This window comes from Aspergillus viridinutans, assembly GCF_018404265.1.
Source record: "Aspergillus viridinutans IFM 47045 DNA, scaffold_3, whole genome shotgun sequence".
Classification (NCBI taxonomy): Eukaryota; Fungi; Ascomycota; class Eurotiomycetes; order Eurotiales; family Aspergillaceae; genus Aspergillus; species Aspergillus viridinutans.
In genome coordinates this window covers 264,638-284,203 of record NW_025091219.1, presented here as the reverse complement: position 1 = coordinate 284,203, position 19,566 = coordinate 264,638, and the positions used below count along the sequence as shown (strand labels likewise).

General features: G+C 52.4%; 7 protein-coding genes across 7 annotated transcripts; 4 read left to right on the top strand and 3 right to left on the bottom strand.

The window, feature by feature from the left end:
- Window positions 1–162: 162 nt before the first annotated feature.
- Window positions 163–4,645, top strand: spt6 (chromatin-remodeling histone chaperone SPT6; the record flags this gene model as incomplete). The annotated part of the gene is made up of 4 exons (XM_043268295.1): window positions 163–339; window positions 419–598; window positions 675–4,332; window positions 4,395–4,645. 4 exons carry the CDS (start codon window positions 163–165, stop codon window positions 4,643–4,645), a joined length of 4,266 nt encoding a protein of 1,421 aa, XP_043124230.1.
- An 898-nt stretch (window positions 4,646–5,543) lies between these two features.
- Window positions 5,544–8,545, top strand: Aspvir_005075 (oxysterol-binding protein related protein OSH3; the record flags this gene model as incomplete). The annotated part of the gene is made up of 2 exons (XM_043268294.1): window positions 5,544–5,579; window positions 5,690–8,545. 2 exons carry the CDS (start codon window positions 5,544–5,546, stop codon window positions 8,543–8,545), a joined length of 2,892 nt encoding a protein of 963 aa, XP_043124229.1.
- A 430-nt stretch (window positions 8,546–8,975) lies between these two features.
- On the bottom strand, window positions 8,976–10,529 carry Aspvir_005074 (IFRD domain-containing protein; the record flags this gene model as incomplete). Its single annotated transcript, XM_043268293.1, has 2 exons — window positions 8,976–10,218; window positions 10,339–10,529. The coding sequence occupies 2 exons, from the start codon at window positions 10,527–10,529 to the stop codon at window positions 8,976–8,978; spliced, it is 1,434 nt and encodes a 477-aa protein (XP_043124228.1).
- Window positions 10,530–11,430: 901 nt separating this feature from the next.
- Aspvir_005073 (exosome non-catalytic core subunit RRP4) lies at window positions 11,431–12,692 on the bottom strand (the record flags this gene model as incomplete). Its single annotated transcript, XM_043268292.1, has 2 exons — window positions 11,431–12,379; window positions 12,472–12,692. The coding sequence occupies 2 exons, from the start codon at window positions 12,690–12,692 to the stop codon at window positions 11,431–11,433; spliced, it is 1,170 nt and encodes a 389-aa protein (XP_043124227.1).
- Window positions 12,693–13,381: 689 nt separating this feature from the next.
- Window positions 13,382–14,555, bottom strand: Aspvir_005072 (uncharacterized protein; the record flags this gene model as incomplete). The annotated part of the gene is made up of 3 exons (XM_043268291.1): window positions 13,382–14,207; window positions 14,275–14,391; window positions 14,461–14,555. The coding sequence occupies 3 exons, from the start codon at window positions 14,553–14,555 to the stop codon at window positions 13,382–13,384; spliced, it is 1,038 nt and encodes a 345-aa protein (XP_043124226.1).
- Window positions 14,556–14,940: 385 nt separating this feature from the next.
- Window positions 14,941–16,059, top strand: Aspvir_005071 (putative RNA binding protein Rnp24; the record flags this gene model as incomplete). Its single annotated transcript, XM_043268290.1, has 1 exon — window positions 14,941–16,059. The coding sequence occupies one exon, from the start codon at window positions 14,941–14,943 to the stop codon at window positions 16,057–16,059; it is 1,119 nt and encodes a 372-aa protein (XP_043124225.1).
- An 868-nt stretch (window positions 16,060–16,927) lies between these two features.
- Window positions 16,928–19,050, top strand: Aspvir_005070 (uncharacterized protein; the record flags this gene model as incomplete). Its single annotated transcript, XM_043268289.1, has 2 exons — window positions 16,928–17,589; window positions 17,652–19,050. The coding sequence occupies 2 exons, from the start codon at window positions 16,928–16,930 to the stop codon at window positions 19,048–19,050; spliced, it is 2,061 nt and encodes a 686-aa protein (XP_043124224.1).
- Window positions 19,051–19,566: the final 516 nt, after the last annotated feature.

Genomic DNA, 19,566 nt, shown 5'->3' with positions numbered 1-19,566 from the left:
ACCCAGCCATAGTCTGCTGTCTTTCTCTCGTGTTCATTCTTCTTGTGTATCTTTTCTTCTATTTTCCCATACAATCTTCTCCTTTCTCTCATTAGACTTTAACATTTCACTCCTCCGGTCTTTCCTTCTCTACGCTCTACGAAATCTTTCCCTCTAGACACAATGAGCGGTCGCGATTTCGTAGAAGGTGAGGCTATGCTGGACGATGAGGAGAATGAGGAGGAGCAGGAGGAAGACTATGACGGCGAAGTTCGTGAGGGTGCTGGCACCGTAAATCACTACAATGACTCGAGTGAAGATGAAGAGGAGGACGATGATGATGAGGAGGCAGCTCGTGCAGTATGACACTCTGCGCTTTCGAGCGCAATCAAAATCCAAAAAAAGATTAAGCAAAAACTGATATTTTCTCACTTGTTAGATCCGCGAGGGATTTATTGTCGATGAGGACGAAGAGATCGAAGAACGTGCCGAGCGCAGGCGCGAGAAACGGAAGCGGCGTCGGGAGGAGCGTGAGCGCGAAGATGAGCATCTTGACGAGGAAGATTTAGAGCTCATCGGAGAGTTGAACCCTGCTTTTCAGTCCGCCGCAGCTGCAGAGGTATGCGAGCCAGACTACCTAACTCCCCATCAGGGCAATTCAGGAGGCTGACCAAACCCTGTTCTATGCAATACAGTCCAAATTCAAACGTCTCAAGCGTGGTCACAAAGACCGGGACAATCGGCAAGCGTCCCAAGGCATCGACGACATCTTCAATTCGGATGAAGACGAGGAGGCGACAGGCGACTATGACAGACCGAGTCACCGAAGACCTATGCACGATGAGATGAAGGACTTTATCGAGGAAGACGTCTTCACCGATGACGAGCTAGAAAGGGAACGAGAGGATCTGGAGATCGCCCGCCCGGCGAAGAGGGGCATCACCGGTCTCGGGGCCAGCGATGCAGCTGGCTTAGACGAAAATGCCCTCGAAGATATGCGCGCAGCGTTCGGTGATGGAAACGAATACCTGTTCGCCCTCGAAATGGAAGAACAAGAGGAAGAGCAACAGGAGGACCAAGAGAAGCATCTGGATTTAAAGGATGTTTTCGAGCCGTCGCAACTTGCAGAGAGGATGTTGACAGAGGAGGACAATCAGATTCGCTTGTTGGACGAGCCAGAGCGGCATCAGCTTGCCCGCAAGCCGTATCGCAACCTCGTTCTGACGGAAGAGCAGTTCCGCGAAGAGGCGGCCTGGATCTCAAATCTCATGCTTCTCAAGAAGCGCATCGAACCCGAATTGAGAGAACCGTTCCAGCGCTCCGTAGCCAAAGTGCTAGAGTTTCTCGTGACGGACGACTGGGAGGTTCCTTTCATTTTCCAGCATCGCAAGGACTATATGATTCACGCGACTAAAGTTCCTGTGGATGGTGCCTCTGCTGATGGGGATACGTCTCAATACACTATCAAGGCCGAGAAGCTTTTGAACATGACGGATCTCTGGGACATCTTCGATCATGATCTCAAGTTCAGAGCATTGGTGGAGAAGCGCAATACTATCCAGAAGACATACGACAATCTACAGAGCTTATTCAGCGTGAACGATAGTGTCGTGGAGGACATGCTCTCTGTGGCTGTTACCATGGAGGAACTCCAAGATGTGCAGGACTATGTTCACTTTCAGTATGCCTCGCAATTGCGCGATATGAACTTGATCCATGGGGAGGCCAACGGTGATACTCATCGGCGCAAGGCGACTGGCAAGTCCTTCTTTGAGCGTGTCCGCAACGGCAAGGCTTACGGTCTCGTTCGCGCGTTTGGCCTCACAGCAGATGCTTTCGCACAGAATGCGCTGAAGGAGGGTCGTCGCCAGTACACTGAGGATCCAGCTGAGCGCCCGGAGGAGATGGCTGACAGCTTCATTGACAACGACTTCTCCAATGCTTCCCATGTGCTCAAAGCCGCCAAGGCCATGTTTGCGGAGGAGATTGTGATGAGCCCCAAGATGCGCAAGGTGATCCGGCAAGCATACTACATGAACGGCGCAGTTGACTGCTTCCGGACTGAAAAGGGTCTCAGGAGGATTGACGAACAGCACCCTTACTACGAATTCAAGTACCTGAGAGATCAGCAGCTCAGTGATATCGCCCGTCAGCCAGAGCTTTATCTTCGAATGCTCAAGGCTGAAGAAGAGGGTCTGGTGGAAGTCAAGGTTCGATTTGAGAATTTTGATCACTTCCGGCAGCGCCTCTACCCGGACATCGAATCGGATAACTACAGTGAAATCGCTGATGCTTGGAACCGTACCCGTCGCGAAGTCCTGGACATGGCGCTGGGCAAGCTGGAGCGTTTGATCAATCGCAGCGTCAAGGAGAATATCCGTCAAGAGTGCGAGAATCACGTGGCGAAGGAATGTCGTGAAGCTTTCTCTCAGCGCTTGGATCAGGCCCCTTATAAGCCCAAGGGCATGGTTCTAGGTACTGTTCCTCGCGTCCTGGCCATGTCTACTGGTACCGGCATTGTCGGACGCGACCCCATCCACTGGGCATACGTCGAAGAAGACGGTCGCGTGCTGGAGAATGGCAAGTTTGTGGACTTGTCAATAGGTGACCGAGATCGCAGCATTCCCGACGGTAAGGATGTCGAGGCCTTGATAGAGCTGCTGGAGCGCCGCCGACCAGACGTCATTGGTGTCTCAGGCATGTCCCCGGAAACACGCAAGCTGTACAAGCTTCTGACCGAGTTGGTCGAGAGGAAGGATCTTCGGGGCGCTACGTACACCGATGAGCGTGATGAAGAAATCAGTGACCCCTTAGAGGTGGTGATTGTGAATGACGAAGTGGCGCGGCTCTACCAGCACAGTGAGCGCGCGAAGAAGGATCATCCCAGCTTTGGTCCCTTGACGCATTATTGTGTCGCATTGGCCAAGTATCTGCAAAGCCCTCTGAAGGAGTATGCCTCGCTAGGTCGGGATATCGTTTCCATTCAATTCAAGCGAGGCCAGCAATTGGTTGCTCAGGAGCTGCTCCTGAAACAGCTGGAGACCGCTTTGGTTGATATGGTCAACTTGGTGGGTGTTGACATCAACGACGCCGTCACCGATACTGCGACAGCAAACCTTCTTCCCTACGTCTGTGGTCTTGGCCCCCGAAAGGCGGCCCACCTAGTCAAGATTGTCAACATGAACGGCGGTGTGGTCAATAATCGGGTTGAGCTATTGGGTGTCAATGCGCAGTATCCGGCTATGGGCGTGAAGGTCTGGAACAATTGCGCCAGCTTCATGTTCATTGACTTTGAAAATGCCGACCCGGATGCGGATCCGTTGGACAACACCCGAGTGCACCCAGAAGACTACGATATTGCGCGGAAAATGGCAGCTGATGCCTTGGAGCTGGACGAGGAGGACATCAAGGCAGAAACCGATGAGAATGGACCTGGCGCAATCGTGCGGAAGCTCTTCCGGGATGAAGCGCAGGACAGGGTCAACGACCTGATCCTGGAAGAGTATGCGGAGCAGCTGGAAAAGAACCTCAACCAGCGGAAGCGAGCGACGCTGGAGACGATCCGGGCCGAGTTGCAACAGCCGTACGAAGAATTGCGCAAGCAATTCGCCTTGCTCAGCACCGACGATGTTTTCACCATGCTCACGGGCGAGACGTCGGACACCCTGGCCGAGGGCATGGTGGTACCTATCTCGATCAAGCGCATCACGGATGACCACATAGACGGCAAGCTCGATTGCGGCGTTGACGTGCTGGTACCAGAGTCGGAGCTTACCGATCGCTACGACATCCCCGTGCGGGCTCTCTACTCGCTACACCAGACGCTCCCAGCCAAGGTGCTGTTTTTAAACAAGAAGAGCTTCCTGTGCAATGTTTCGCTACGCGAGGAGCAAGTCAGTCGACCAGCGCCCAGACCTCGAGACCATATGCGTGGGGAGTGGGACGATCGGCAGGAGGCAAAAGACCGGGAGATGCTGCAGGAGAAGACGCAGAGCGGAGGGCGTGTCATGCGTGTCATCAAGCATCCTCTGTTCCGACCGTTCAACTCCACACAGGCGGAAGAGTTTCTGGGATCGCAGAGCCGGGGTGATGTGGTGATCCGGCCATCTTCCAAGGGACCGGACCATCTGGCCGTCACCTGGAAGGTGGCCGACGGCATCTTCCAGCATATCGATGTTCTGGAACTCGACAAGGAGAATGAGTTCTCCGTAGGTCGTACGCTGAAAGTTGGTGGTCGTTACACCTACAGCGACTTGGACGACTTGATCTTCAACCATGTCAAGGCGATGGCCAAGAAGGTAGACGAGATGATGCTGCATGAGAAGTACCAGGAAGGCAGCAAGGATGCCACCTGTAAGTTGTTTTCCCCCTTTGTTTCTCTTTCGATTGTATCCAGTACTGACGGGCCGATCCAGACTCTTGGCTGAACACCTATACCAAAGCGAACCCCAGACGATCTGCGTATGCCTTCTGTATCGATCCCAAACACCCAGGATACTTTTTGCTGTGTTTCAAGGCCGGTGAGAATGCGCAGCTACACAGTTGGCCGGTCAAGGTCATCCCTCAAGGCTATGAGTTGCAGCGTAACCCGTACCCAGACATGCGCGCCCTGTGCAATGGGTTCAAGCTACTATTTACCAATATGCAGGCCGGCAAGCGACGATGATTTCATTTTGGGACCATAGAGGGTGGACCGGGTGTTTCCTTTCCCTTTATCGTATATTTTCTCATCTCCCACATTTCCCTCTCTGTATACTGTAATATCATGATGGTTCATTCCTCTGCGATGGTGGATTTCTTGCGCGTCTGTGACTCCATAGCTGTGGGCAGAAAATAGCATTTGGCATGGTTTATGGCTTGGTTTTCCAAATTGAACTCGTTTCTCGGATCCAATTTTCTGATGATCTTCTTTCTAGCCTTCCTTTAATCTACTTCTTGGAGACGCTCATCCGTCATGTTGCACTCCGTGCTCCGTACCAGTCTGGTACTTGCTTTGCTAAGACAGATTGCATACAAAACATAGGTACAATGAAGGATACTTGATCTGCACGACACGACTATTGTAGAACAAGTAAGCAACAATGCTCCCATGTCCCAACACTTTCCTCTGCTGTGGCTCTGTCCCTGTGTGCTGCTTCATGTGAAGATGTGATCCTCGGTCTGGTTGATCATCCTCGGAAGGCTCAACGAAAGCCTTCAACGAATATCTCTGCCCCCTTGTTTGTCCTTTGTTCCCAATTTGAAGAATTTTTTTTGATGAGCTGGCCTGTTCCCCCTCTTCTATTCTTGCTCACTGTTGTCTGTGGATCCTTGTTCGGCAAACGTCAGATTGTATAAGGCTGAGACTGGCTGAGGTCAGCGGCCAAATTCCTCCTCCGCATCATCACATCATCCCCAGCAGCTTTTCTATCAACACCATCTGCTTTGCTCTTCATTGCGTTCCAAAATATCATTGATTGCTTCCTTATGTGAATAGATGTTCTGAATTGTCTTAAAACCTGATTTTCTTTCTCTGTCTACAGTCAAACAACCTGTTCCCGGTGCGCCCCTGATTCCCCGCAGTCATGGCTGCCATGGAGGAGTTGGAGATCCACAGCAAGGTAAGGAGGTTCCATGCATCAATTGGAGTATCTTCCATTGCGATCCATGCAAGAAACAAATTTACCGGTCGTGTCCTATTGCCCGCGCTGATGTGAAGCCTCCCGCTCAGTCCTACTTTGTCCGTTGGGTCAATGTCAAGCCCGAACATACCATCTCCTGGAGCATCCAGCCGCACAAGAAATCCCTCAACTTTGGCATCTTCAAGCATCCCGGCCATTCCGGTGTCCTCAGTTCTACCAATCATCCTACCGGCGACTATCACAGTACCGATTCGAGCGAGAACTTACCGTCGGCCAGTGCTGCCGCTGGCTCCCGAACCTCGGTCATCGAAAAGCTGACCAGTATCGGCCTCAAGCAGGTCCGATGGATTGGCAAGTGCGAAGCGGACAAGATCGTCAAGGGTACCTACGATGTACCTCACAATGAAGGGGGAAACTACGCGCTGGTCTTTGACAACACATTCTCCAAGCAAATCTCCAAAACGGTCACCCTGGTGCTGCTCACTTATCCTACCCACTCGGGCCCGACGAACCACTCGACAACTCAGCTCGCTCGCGAAGTCGATTTCGTGGAAAATGTCAACTCAGCGGCGCGAAAACGAGGTAACAGTATCCTTTCTAAAGCGCCCTCTCAAGCCGTCAGCACGACCTCCGGGACTACCCATACCGGAGTCTTGCACAAGCGCCGCAGGAAACGCCACCAGGGTTGGGCAAGGAGATACTTTTCGTTGGACTTCACCTCGTCGACCCTCTCCTACTACCATGATCGTAACTCGTCCGCGCTGCGCGGCTCAATTCCTCTTTCGCTGGCTGCCGTCGCTTGCAATGAAAAGTCGCGTGAAATTTCCATCGATTCGGGCACAGAAGTCTGGCACTTGCGGGCCAGCAATGACCAGGACTTCATTGCCTGGAAGCGTGCGTTAGAGAAAGCTTCCTCCAAGGCGTCCGCCGAGGACTCTCACGCTCCCGAGGTGCTGCTTCGCGTGCCTTCCCAGCGCTTCCTCACCAATGCCGCGGAGGAACGCGAGTGGACACGGGTGGAGCACCTAGTCAGCAAGGTATCGGGATCCCGGGATGCAGTGCGGCGACTGGCTAGAGACACCGATCCGAAATACTTGAATAGTTCGTCGGCGTTGTCTCCGTACGAGCGGCCCCGAGGTCGCTCCCCGAGCCCGCACCCGGAACCCAACGGTGAGGAGTACTTCGAGGCGCGCGAGCGGCGTCCATTCTGGAAACGGAAACCCAGTTCAAACTCGAATCAAACAGCCAAGCGTTCCGCCCCGACGACGACGACCTCTTCGAGCTCGCAGCTGGCGGTCCCATCGCCCACGGCGGATGCGGCGTCCCTCGCCGGCGACCGGAAACCCAGCAGCATTGCTAGCCATCCGGACCATGTGGAAGAAATCCATGACCATCTGATGGCTCTCCTGCGAGATCTGGATAATGTAGTTAGCGAATTTTCGACGTTGATCGCGGAGAGCAAACATCGTCGGCATCCGCCTGGAATGACGGCGCAGTCTCGGCTAAGCATGGAGTCCGAGATGTCGCAGGAATTCTTTGATGCCGTGGACGGAGAAAACATGTCGCCATTGCTAACCATCAAGGGAGACAGTGACGATGAAGGAGCGGGTAATATCGCCCGGCAGGCCGAGGACGAAGCCGTCGCAGATGACGCTCCATCAGACAGCGAGGAAGAAGTGGCGGAGCCCGTTACCCCCCATGGTGGGGAGAAGGACTCACCCTTGTTCCCTTCACGCCCCAAATCGCTCACGCCTCTGCCTCTGAGCCCTGTACGTCGCCGCAGCAACATCACTGCGCCCACAGTCATGCCCCCGAGCCTGATCGGTTTCCTCCGCAAAAACGTGGGTAAAGACCTATCACAGATTTCGATGCCTGTCTCCTCCAACGAGCCGCTCTCGCTACTGCAACGCGCGGCCGAGGCACTCGAATACTCCACACTGCTGGACCAGGCCGCGAAGGCCTCGGACAGTGTGGAGCGGCTCATGTACGTGACGGCCTTTGCAATCTCTCCGCTGTCAAGCAACCGCGTGCGAGAGCGAGCCATCCGGAAACCCTTCAACCCCATGCTGGGAGAGACCTACGAGCTCGTGCGGGAGGACCTCGGGTTTCGATTCATCGCGGAGAAGGTCTCGCACCGCCCTGTGCAGCTGGCGTATCAGGCAGACAGCAAGGACTGGAGTCTTGCGCAATCGCCGATGCCGACACAGAAATTCTGGGGCAAATCCGCGGAGATTATCACCGATGGGAAATTCCGGCTGACGCTCCACACGACCGGCGAGCATTTTAGTTGGTCCGCGGCCTCGTCGTTCCTGCGCAACATCATCGCCGGCGAGAAGTACGTCGAACCGGTCGGCGAGATGGCAGTGCTGAATGAGACGACGGGCCAGAAGAGCGTGTCGACCTTCAAGGCCGGCGGCATGTTCTCGGGCCGCAGCGAGGAGGTCGTCACCAAGGCGGTCGATTCTTACAACGACGAGCTGCCACTGGGGCTGACGGGCACCTGGACCTCGTCGCTGCAGCTCACCAAGAACGGATCCGCCACGGGCACGGTGATCTGGAAGGCCGGGCCTCTTGTGCCCAACGCGCCCAAACACTACGGTCTGACCGCGTTTGCGGCAACTCTGAACGAGCTCACCCCCATCGAGGAGAAGCGGCTGCCGGTGACGGACTCGCGGCTGCGGCCGGACCAGCGGGCGCTGGAAGACGGGGACGTGGACCGCGCGGAGCAAGTCAAGGTGCAGCTGGAGGAAGCGCAACGGGCGCGGCGGCGCGAGATGGAGGCGGCGGGCGAGAGCTGGACGCCGCGCTGGTTCAAGCGGGTGGAGGGCGACATGGGCGGTGCGGATGCAGAGGACGTCTGGGCTCTGAAGCCCGGCAAGGATAGCTACTGGGAGGAGCGGGCCCGGGGAACTTGGACGGGTGTGGTGCCCGTGTTCGAGGCGTAGTTACCATGTGTATGTTTATTCGTCTATGATCCTGTATAGACATGCATGTCATATATAGAGGACTTCATATAGAGATATAGGTAGAGTTGCTTACAATATCGCCCTCTACTAAGATGGCATTGGTGTAAATCACGAGGAGCAAAATAAGATTAGCCAGGCCTATGCTTACGACTATCGAGCAGCCAATCGACCTATGCTCATAACGACCATTACTCTGAAAAACTTTTATAGTGGAAAGCAAAAGTAATTTCATTCAGCTGCGGAAAACATATCGTGTCCATTTCGTTTCTAGTCGTCGGTATCGGATCGTTGTCGGTATCACATCATTCGCTTGAGCATATATACAGCTAAAATCCCAGAGTTGTTGTTCGGATATATTGCGCCAATCTCGCATTTGCGGACAAATTCGGTTGGAAGGTTCGCGCGTAAATCAATCCTCGTCTGACTGATCATGAACAGCCCATCGGTGATTATTCCGGGGCTTCGTTGATTTTCTGGCGCTCCCACGATCGGATGGTGGCGCACCCACCATCAGCGGCAGACTGTCCAGGACGGCGCGGTTGCCCTCAAAGTAGTGTACCGCGAATCCTCCCTGGAGAACTCGTCGGAGAGAGTTGAGTCGAATCCACTTCCACCAACGGTCGATGCTCATGACCCCTTCCCTTCCAATCTTCACTCGGACCTTGCTCCCGTAATGTCGATGCGAATCCTGGTCGATCGCCTTGTTGTACATGGGGCCGCGTCGGGGATTCTCTACGGTCGTCAAGATGGAGGCGAAATTGCTGTGCAGGTTCTTCTTATCCCGCTTGCTGATGTGCTTGTTGTGCACGGTAGCCAAGGATTGGAGTTGCTGTTCCAACTCGTGGGTGTTATGGTACGCATTGTAGCGTTTAACGAGCTTTGGCCCGTCGCGGTCGCCGGCATCCATAAAGGACTCCTCATCCGGTTCAACTTCCTCGTCTTCGTCGTCGTCGTCCTCTTGCGGTGTGTAGCTCTTTTCGTACAGCAGGGCGATATTCTCGCCAGCGGCAATCTGCCGGGCCGGATCATTGCTATTAAGTTGATCCATGAAGATCTGGACCGCCTCTTCGCTTTCAGCCTCCAGGTCCTCGATTTCTGTCGCGAGGTAGCCCCATTCTTGCAGAGCAGCCGTGACGGTGGCCGCATCGTCAGGGGCTTCGATTGACTGGCCATCGGAGGCAATGATGTCCAGGAAAAAGGTCATCTGGTCCAGAATGCTGTCTTCGCCAGCACCACCAAAACTGGTGCATGCCCCCAGGCAATGGATTGCGGCGGCCTTGATCACAGGGGAAGTCGAGTCGCGGATCGTGCGTGTAAGCAGCGGCTCCACGTTTTCGTAGATGGTGTTGTCAAAGGCAGTGATGGTAAGAAGACTCAAAGCGCGAAGCGCCAGAGTTGTCTCTCGCACGCTGCTTTCAAACTTGATACTCTTGGCAAAAGCGCTCACAAGGTCAATGACACGGGTGCGGATACGATCTTCGATGTAATGAGATTTGGCGAGACGGCAAAAGGCAGCATAGGCCTCTTCTCGAGCCAGGACACTGCTCCGTTTGCGATCCAGGATATCTTCAACGACATCCTCAAGCTCTTCGGGCCAGTTGGCGTTTGTATCAGCATCTGGGAGGTCAGCCAGGTCATCCAGGGAACCGAGGCTGTGGAAAACCCAAGCATGGTTAGTTATACTTCAACTGTCATGAACAACAATTACGTCATCCCGCCATGAGGACCCTTAAAAAAAATATAGGGGAGAAAGGCGGGGGAAAGAATCTCACCTATATGCAGTCTCGTCGCTGAGATTACCTTCGTCCTCTTCATCGGATTGGTGTCTGCTGGCGTTGCGAGACGACTGTTTCGAACTCTGAGCAGAGGCCGCGCGAGAGGGACGGCGAGAGCCTTCGCGAGAAGCGGCCTTGCGGGACATGGTCTTGCCGCTCTCAAAGATCTGACGGCGTAGGTCAGGCATGTTGAGAGATTCGTAGTAAGGAGATATAGAAGAGAGATAAGGATGATAGAGAGATCGTATAGATAAACGACGAGATCGATAATCAAGTGTCGTTAAGGATAAGGTTCGCAATGATCACTGGGAAAGTGGATTATCTCAATACTAGGGTATGGAGAGGGTCGGCAGAAAGAATGTTTTCACAAAGACGATGGACATGATAAGACTGGAAAAAGAACCTTGAGGCAGAATAAGAGTCGAGAAGGATCTGTTTGAAGGCTCAGTTGATGCCTACGATGGAAGAGAATAAAAAGACAAATGAAGACGTCAACGGCAAACCCTCTCTTTTTAACAGGACGCCGTGGAAGAATGATAATACGTCTTTGCGCCTTGTCAGCCGGGTTCGTCCCCTGATAGTCTGGTCTACCTTACATTACCCCTCGATGCTTTTTCATATGAACTGAGCTACTTGAGATTCCACCAATAATAACGAATCCTTATTCTTCTTTTATCTCCTCAACCTCAAGCACTAGTCTACTGCAGAGTTTCTGTACTCTCTCTGCAAGTCTCTTTCTTTTCTTTTTCTATTTTCCTTTTCTTCTGCCAATCGCCGAGGGTCTTATCGCCACGTGATGCGGGGTCGCTTATCTATTGACGGAGCTTGACTAAAAGAGGTCCTGGTCTCTGAGTAAATAGGTGTCGAGTGATGATCATTTCAGGCCAGATAGGTATGACGGTATCCCGCAGGCTGTCACTGCCTATGGGGATTCAATAGTGGATTGGGTTTCTTGGTTACTGAGCCTATGCTATGACCTCCCCCGCAGTAGGTTGCGAATAGGCAATCGTAATACGCGGTTATATTCATGAAATGGTATCTATCATGTATGCTTTCCTGTGCTACTGGAAAGCACTCTTCTCCTCCTCATCATGCTTCCATCGCCAAAGCTAGGATCCCCGAAGCCTTGGCACCCTCGAGATACTCCCTTCCTTCTCTTCTCCGCTCGTCCTCATCCTCATCGTCACCAACTTCAAGATCGACCTGTAAACTGGCATCGTACGCTCTCATGACGGTTTCCTCGTCCACACGTACTCCACCTTGGACCAGCACGCGAATACATTGCGCCAGGCGTGCAATCTCGCGCCGTGTCTGCGGTGGAATCTCGTCGTTCTGGCTGGAATAGATAGAGCTCGATACCATCTCCTCCATACGGGTGATGGATACATTCTCCGTCGTAGAGGATGCTGCGGCCGCGCCGTCGGCGTGCTTCGAGATCCAGATGTAACCATTCACCCCAAGTATAATGTTCACCTCACCGCCTCCGTTCGCTGTGTTGACCGTCCACTGTTGCCTCCGGGCGCGAACCACACCACCCGTGCCTGAAGTGCCCATCGCCCCAGCAGAAGCAGTTCCCGCTCCAGGGCCTCCCTTCACTGTCGAGCTCGATGTTCCGCTACCACCGGTTCCCGCAACAGCGAGGAACACGCCATTTCTAAGCTTGCCGTATTTCAGTGATCGCGTGTGCAATGATGCTGAGCCGTCTGAATGCACGCTCTGCACCTCTGCAACCACCAAATCCCCTTCACTGAAAAAGGTTCGAATCTGCAATTCATCCGCGCTTGTCCGCCTACGCAGGATACCGCCCGGCAGATTGATGGCAGAGAGGGGTAGCTGTGCGAGGAGAGGGGCGGCGATATCGACCTTCCATCGTCGTGACTGAACCTCCACAATCCGTCCAACAACCAGATCACCGATTTCTGGGATATACCGGGCCCGCAGCGGCTGAACGGAGAGCAGTTTGTTTGTTTTCTGTACGGTACCAGCAACAGTGGCAATAATCGAAGTCGAGAGCAGATTTGAGTAGGTACCGTGACCTCTGCGAATTGGTCAGTAACAATCCCGAAACCTCCTGTGGAAGGAATCTGAAAATGGGCAAAATATCGGCGCCCGAAGGTCGGAAAGACCAACCTCATCCATTGTGGATCATCCGTCACAACTTCACCTGGTGTCACAATTCCTGCGCCAATCTTTGTTCCTTCCACTAAGCGCGGCCGTTTGCTGGGTCGAGAGCCTCCTCTTGAAGTCAAATCAACTCCTCCGTCTGAATCTATCGACATTGAATCGGAGTCTGAATCTGGATAGGGATAATTGGCATCCTCCACAACGGGAGGAAGAATAGTGATGGCCATTTCCAAGCGAAGAAATTATCAAAGGTATTATTTCTCCGACAAAAGATAAAAATGAGTAATGAGCTGAGGTTGGCTTTGGGGTTATGTTCGAGTTTCAAGAGCAGAAGATTCCGCAATTGAATTGTTCAAGAGCAAACAGGACAAACTTGATGCAAAGAGCACGTGAAATAATCCAGCTAGAAATCAGAACTTCATGTACGGAGGAGAACTGCTAATTGAGAAAGAAATCCATATAAATTTGGCATACTTTGATATAAAGAGAAGAGGAAAATAAAAGATCTGTTTAGTTGCCCTGGTGGATTTTTATTGCTGTTATTCATGAATCTAATTAGGCCTTTCCATTTATGGTTCATATCATACCCTCGCCAGTCAACATTTATGGGTAAAAAAGAAAAGAGAATGATAAGACAGCAATGAAAGAAGTAAGGTAGTATGGCCGAATGATGACGCACAATTCTCAAGTTTGTCATATTTCGACACTTTTTGCGAGAGACAGCCATGCCGCTCAAACCGGATCAACATAAGAGATAAAGCGCAGTACTGGCAGTCCTCGGTAGGCAACTTCCCCTGCGGCGCACTGCACGAAGCATGCTCTGGGAACCCCGGATAAGTCAGGATGCCAGAAGGAGAAACCAGGAGTATAATAGTACATGGAGGGAAATCAATGCTTGAGCAGAGAAACCAGGTCTTCAGGCACCCACACCTGACGACCTTTTCGATGCGCGTTTGGTATTTGAGTTCGTGTCGTCCTTCTTCTTCTTGCTGGGACGGCTGCTGCCACCCTTGGGTCTATAGCCTGTATCGTCATCGCGCTTGCGCTTGCCTTTGGTGCTACCTGGAGTGGGACCGGTATCCATTAGGACGCCGTCCTCGTCATAAGCCTCCTCCTCTTTGCGTGGCTGGGTTGCTCTTTTGGACGCCCGCACATTAGTTGGTCGAGAGCCTGACTTCTCGGAGGCGTTCTCATGATCCTGTAGGAAAATATGCGGTTGATTGCGCCGCAGCCAGTTGTAAACGGAGACAGGGTTTCGCAGCGCTAGTTCCCTTTCTCGTTCAGAGAATGATGGCTTTTCGGGAATGCGACTAAGCTCGAGAGCGGCTGCTTCGTCGCCGAGCTTCGCATCCATACTCAGGTAGTACTCGGTCTCGTGTTCCKGAGTGAGATATCCGAGCTTCTCCTCCAGGCTGATATCCGTAGAAGAATCTTGTCTTACGGGCGGCACCGCCGTATGGGGTACCTTTTGGAGGGCAGTGTAAGGCATGCGTGGTGCAAATGCGTTGCCTCGTTTGATATCGTCTTCCAGAGTGCGATATGCTTCGAGGGTCATGCTGCCAGCAGCCATCTGTGCTTTGGCATCTTTCAAGATGGATTTTGCCGTTGCAGTGTCAACGTACATCGGCGATCGTCCAGGCGTCGGCAGGAAGGATGAGTCTCCCGGCGCACTGAGATCAAATCGCTGATTCGCTGGGACGTGCAAACTTTCGTTAAATTCAAGGAGAACCTCTAGAAGTTGGCTGTGGCAGGAGAGTCAGTCCTCGAACGAGCCTGTGTCTTTCTATACACCCGCAGATCTTCGCTTACTCGTTCTGCTCCTGGATTCTCTTTGAGAGATCTTCGATGCGCAACTCTTCGCGGATCAGGGACTCGCTCTCCTTCATCCCAAGCTCGAATTTGACTTTAAGTTTGGCATACTTCTTTCTATAGCACCAGGAGGTAGCCATATTAGTTCTCATATCCATGGCTAAAGCTGCGCACTGAAGGACCTACTTGAAAGAACGATATGACTGTTTCGCAGGGGCACCGGTCGATTCGTCGGGCAGGCTCTCGGCCACGGAGCGGGAATCCGCGTTTTCCTGTGACATGTTGAATCGAAATTGACGCGGAGAGGCGTATTCGAGGCAGTAACGCGGATATGAGATTGGTGATTGATGAGGAAATGGCGAGTGTTAAAAGAGAGCTCTAAAGGCGAGCGATGGTGTTTGATGATGGCTGGTCACCTGTCGCCAAGTCCGAAGTCCGCAATGGAAAGATTGTTGCGTCGGCGGGTGTTTTTGCCCGCCGTAAAAAGTTTCAATCCTCTCCATTCATACCAAAGACAATAGCTAAATGCGCTTGACTGACTTGAGCAGTCAAGACTAGTTTCTATTGTGAATTGCTATTTTACGATTCTCATTATTCTATTAATTGCAGTGGGCCACTCTTTTAGAACGATTATCGCGTCATTGACGAACCTGATTTCAATTCGACATGGCTGGCCTCGGTGAAGGTAGTCAAAAAAAGCGAAAGCTCACAGACGTTCCTGAAATTGAAATCGATGTGTCCGCTCCTGAGCCTCCGTCGAAAAAGGCTCTGCGTAAAGCCAAAAAGAAGGTTACCGAGCCTACGGCAGATTCTACAACGAAGCAAGAGGGCGTTGTGCCCAGGAAAAGGCAAGAAGACGAAGCGCCCCAAAAACGTTCAGACTACGGCATCTGGATTGGAAACCTGGCCTTTTCGGTGACCAAAGATGATCTGCGCAAGTTTTTCATAAGCAATTGCACGTTTGCGGATACTACAATCACCCGTATACACCTGCCGAAGGGTCAGGAAAAATTTGGAAAGGCTCAGAACAAGGGCTTCGCTTACATCGATCTTGCCAACGAGAAGGCTGTGAAGGAGGCCGTGGGGTTGAGCGAGCAACTTCTAGCTGGGCGCCGTGTGCTGATCAAGGATGCAAAGAGTTTTGACGGCAGACCAAAAAAGTCAGAACAGGATTCCGCGGCAACTGCTACAAAACCTCCTTCGAAACGGATATTTGTTGGCAATCTCGGCTTTGATGCTACAAAAGAGGTCATCGAGGAACATTTTGGACAATGCGGTACCGTCGCACATGTACATGTGGCAACGTTTCAGGATAGTGGAAAATGCAAGGGCTATGCTTGGGTGGAGTTCGAGGATCTTGCTGCCGCCGAAGCAGCGGTGAAGGGCTTTGTTATGGTTGATGAAGACGAGGATGATGATGAGGCTTCCGGAGAAGAAGAGTCCGCAAAGAGCAGGAAGTCGAAGAAACACAGACAGAGGAGGGTTTGGGTGAACCAGCTTCTTGGTCGACGAATGCGCATGGAGTTCGCAGAGGATGCCACCACACGGTACAAGAAGCGGTTTGGTAAAGATGGGGAAAGCAAGAAGAACGATGATTCGGTCATTACTGAAGTTGAAGATGGGCCTCTTGAGCAGGAGTCGACTGGAGACAGGCCGCAACGGTCACATCCTGAAAAGCCCAAGCGGAACAACAAGCCTGAATACTCAAGATACGCCAAAGAAACCGTGCAGAAGCTTAGCGGTGCTATTGTCGAACCCCAAGGAAAGAAGATCACTTTTGATTGAGACTTGTCAATATAGAAACGGAGCAGAATGGCTCTTTCCCATCATTCATATGCTAAACCAAAACTTTTCAGTCAAGTAGTGATTGACATTCAACCAATTTTTCTTTGTGAGTCACTAAATAATGCCTGGTTTGATCCTGAACAGGATAATGTACTGTGCTATGCCAGACACCCATACTGCTGTTAGCATGAGATGACAGGCATAAACAAGCTATGACCACTTTTGAGCTAGAATCCCTTCATTAGCTTACATTAGCTAGTCTCTTCATGTAAACATTCAACCCTGATATTGTAAATAGAATTTCTTCGTCAACTATGGATAATAATGCTGACTTATCTGATCGCCATACCTAATGTGATTAGCTATTCTTATGTCTAATGCCTAACCAGTCTAACCGTCGAAGGCTACCTATGTGTCGGATTTATTTATGCTAGTAATTCTAGATTCGCTGCGGTGGTTTTGGTGGGCACTAACCAGATTTGGGTAGTTGACATCGAAGAGAGATGTCATGGCTCATGCTAAAAGTGATCAACTTTGATAGTGCTCGTCTTGTTGCATTTCCCTCGACTGCCCAACCGTCCCACAATCCTCGCCCTCATTATCGAGGTGCATCTTCCTCTCATCCGCCCATCGACCTTTATACGTTCACTCCCCTCTCTCCATACACGTGTTCGAGTTTTTGCCGCTTCTGTTGATCGTTCCCGCCCCCCGGTCCTTGCAATCCGATCGTCTCGCCGCTCTTCGTTCCTGGTCGGTGCATCCTTCATCCTTACCTCAACCCTCCTTCCAAAAACCACCGTGACACAAAGGAGCATCGCATCCGGTCTTCAATCATATCCCTTCTTTCCACCTTCTACGCCAACCGAAAATGGCCTCACGTCGTCGCAACATCGGTGCTAGCCGGCGGAGGAGAAGAAGAGATGAGGAAGGCGAGGATGAAGGTTCCCTAGATGGAGAATTGGAAGATGATTCGTTAAGCGAGGGCTCGGTCATCAGTCATCCCGGTGATGATGATGATGATGCTGATGGCGAGGGAAGCGACGAGAGCGACAAGGAGGCTTCTTCGTCCCCGCACTTGGACAGAACCAACGGACCTCAGGTGAACGGTCTCGTGCCTGAAATCAGCCAGCGGTCTGGACGACGCCATTCCTCATCTCCTGGCAAGCGACACACAGCTACCGCTGTGTCAGACACTGAGGCCATGATGAATGGATTGACGCTGTCTGATCAGACGAATGAAGTGGCGGAAATCCACTTTGATGATATGAAGGGGGACTCTGGTTCACTGACAGGAAGGACACCATCTGCACCTCCCACAGAAGCGAAGAGAGAGACTTTTGCGGAGCGAAGACGTCGCGAACACGAAAGGTATGCAAAGGAGCGGGATGAGAATCCGGCCTTCGTGCCCACTCGAGGACGCTTTTTCCTTCACGATAAGCGTTCCACCGAGTCTGGCTCGAATGGCCACAGGCCGTTCAACAAATCAAAATCGAGACCTTACGGCCTCATCGTGGATGGCAATGTTCGCAGGTGAGCCTTCCCCAACTCTTTGTCATGTGCTCCCGATAGCTAACCATCGTTCCACTCGCAAGGCACTCCAAACCTGATGCTAGTGAAGGGCAGTGGGCGCATGATCTGCACGAGATGGTCGCAGGAGATGAACCCGTCAATAAGCCCTCTGCGGTACCAGGATCCATGTCGAGCTTTGCCCCAAAACCTGTCCCTACGGCTCCTCGTTCTACGCCCCCGAATAGGTCTTTCTCAAGCACCACCCTGATCGGCAATGTGCCTGTTGTAGTGTTTCTGCAGGGCATGGCTCGGCCCATACCTTTCCCTGCCGTTCCAAAGAAGCAACACACTCGTCTCCCTCAACATCGTCCCCCGTTACGTCGAGACAAGCCCGTTCGCATATCGTTCCCTGGACAGTCTCCGAGATACATATTCCCCTCGACAGAGCGCTCGTTCATCTTTATTCCACGAGCGCTGAGGCCCAATCAGCAGGGTTACCGTGGCAGGGGCCGGGGTGGATTCTATGGCGGACGCCGTCCGAGTATTTATGCAGGCTCCGTCTACACCCCAAGCGTCACCGCTAGCCGGAGATCGTCGATGGGCAAACCAGCCTCACATGATGGATATCCTTCGCCGGCTGCATCTGTATTGTCCAGGCATACGGTGGTTACGACCGAAAATGGGAAGCCAATCGTTCGTCTGCCTCCGCCTTCCAGGCCATTAGGCGGCGTGCCACCCGCAGCCACTGCTGCTGGTCCCGGAGCCGTTGTTACCGCGTCACTGCCACAACCTATGCCTCAACCTCAGCCCCAGCAACCCTCGTACCGCGAGAGCCGTCCGGCTCCCATCCCAATGCATCAGCCTCGTCCTCAGAAAGCAGTTTCTGTCGCCGATATAGAGACTCCTGCAAGCTTCTCCTTCAACGCCCCCCAGCCACAGCAGGAACAACCATTCCAACACCAGGTCCCTATGCCTATCAATGGCCCCGGCTATGGTGCCGATGCTCAATCTGCCCATGCAACCGGGACGCCTTCATCTCACATACCCGAGCGAGCAATCCATGCTCAGCCTTTCCAACCATACGGCTTCCAACAAGCCCAGCCATTTTATCCTACCGCTTATCCCCCCGGTACAGTATACTATCCAGTTTCTGGAACGGAATTCCCGCCGTACAACGCAGCCGGCATGCCGGGAGCCTCCCTCGTGCCCTATCCTCCACCGGGACAGCAAGCTCCATATGTGGTTCCAGGAGCCCACACCTCATCCGCAGAGCAGGCTTCGCAACCAGGCACAGTGGCCCATGAGGCCGGTGGCACAGTTTATTTCTACGACGCCACGCAGATGTGGCCTAACGCATCCTATACCACGCCATCTGCACCGGGGCCTGGTGGCGTCATTGGCATGGGTGGAATGATGACCCCTCCAGGCACAACCTACTATTATCCTCAGCCGCAGGGTGGTGTATACTACGCTCCGCAATAAAAAAGGAAAAGAGGCATTTCTGACGTTTTTCCGTCCGTCACATCTCGATACCTTAAAATATTCGTACCTTATCGTCTTCGTTATCCTCTTCTGCCTTGTTTTACATTTTCACTTCCACATTTCTCGTCCTGCGCTTTAGTCTCACTGTGATGCCACGCAATCGATAATTCCCAAAACTTATGATGTCGACTATAGGAGTCTCGTCCATTGTCAACTGTTTCTTCATCTCCTCGTTTCATTTTACTGTGCCATCTTCATGCTTCCTTGTCTGATGAAACTCTCCATGATGCCGTTTCCTTGAGCTTTCATATGGATTGTTATTAGATAAGCCACCCTTTGCATCCTTAGCGACTGTCTTCTCATCATTGCGGTGCCAAATTTTTGTGGCCGGAAGCTCTCATGTTCTGTACGCATTTTCCCTGCTTATTATCTGGAAAGCGATGTGGCATTGATTTCCCCGTTCCCGGTGCTGTTCCATCGTTTCTTCGCGGAATGTTGACATTTTTTTCTTTTCTC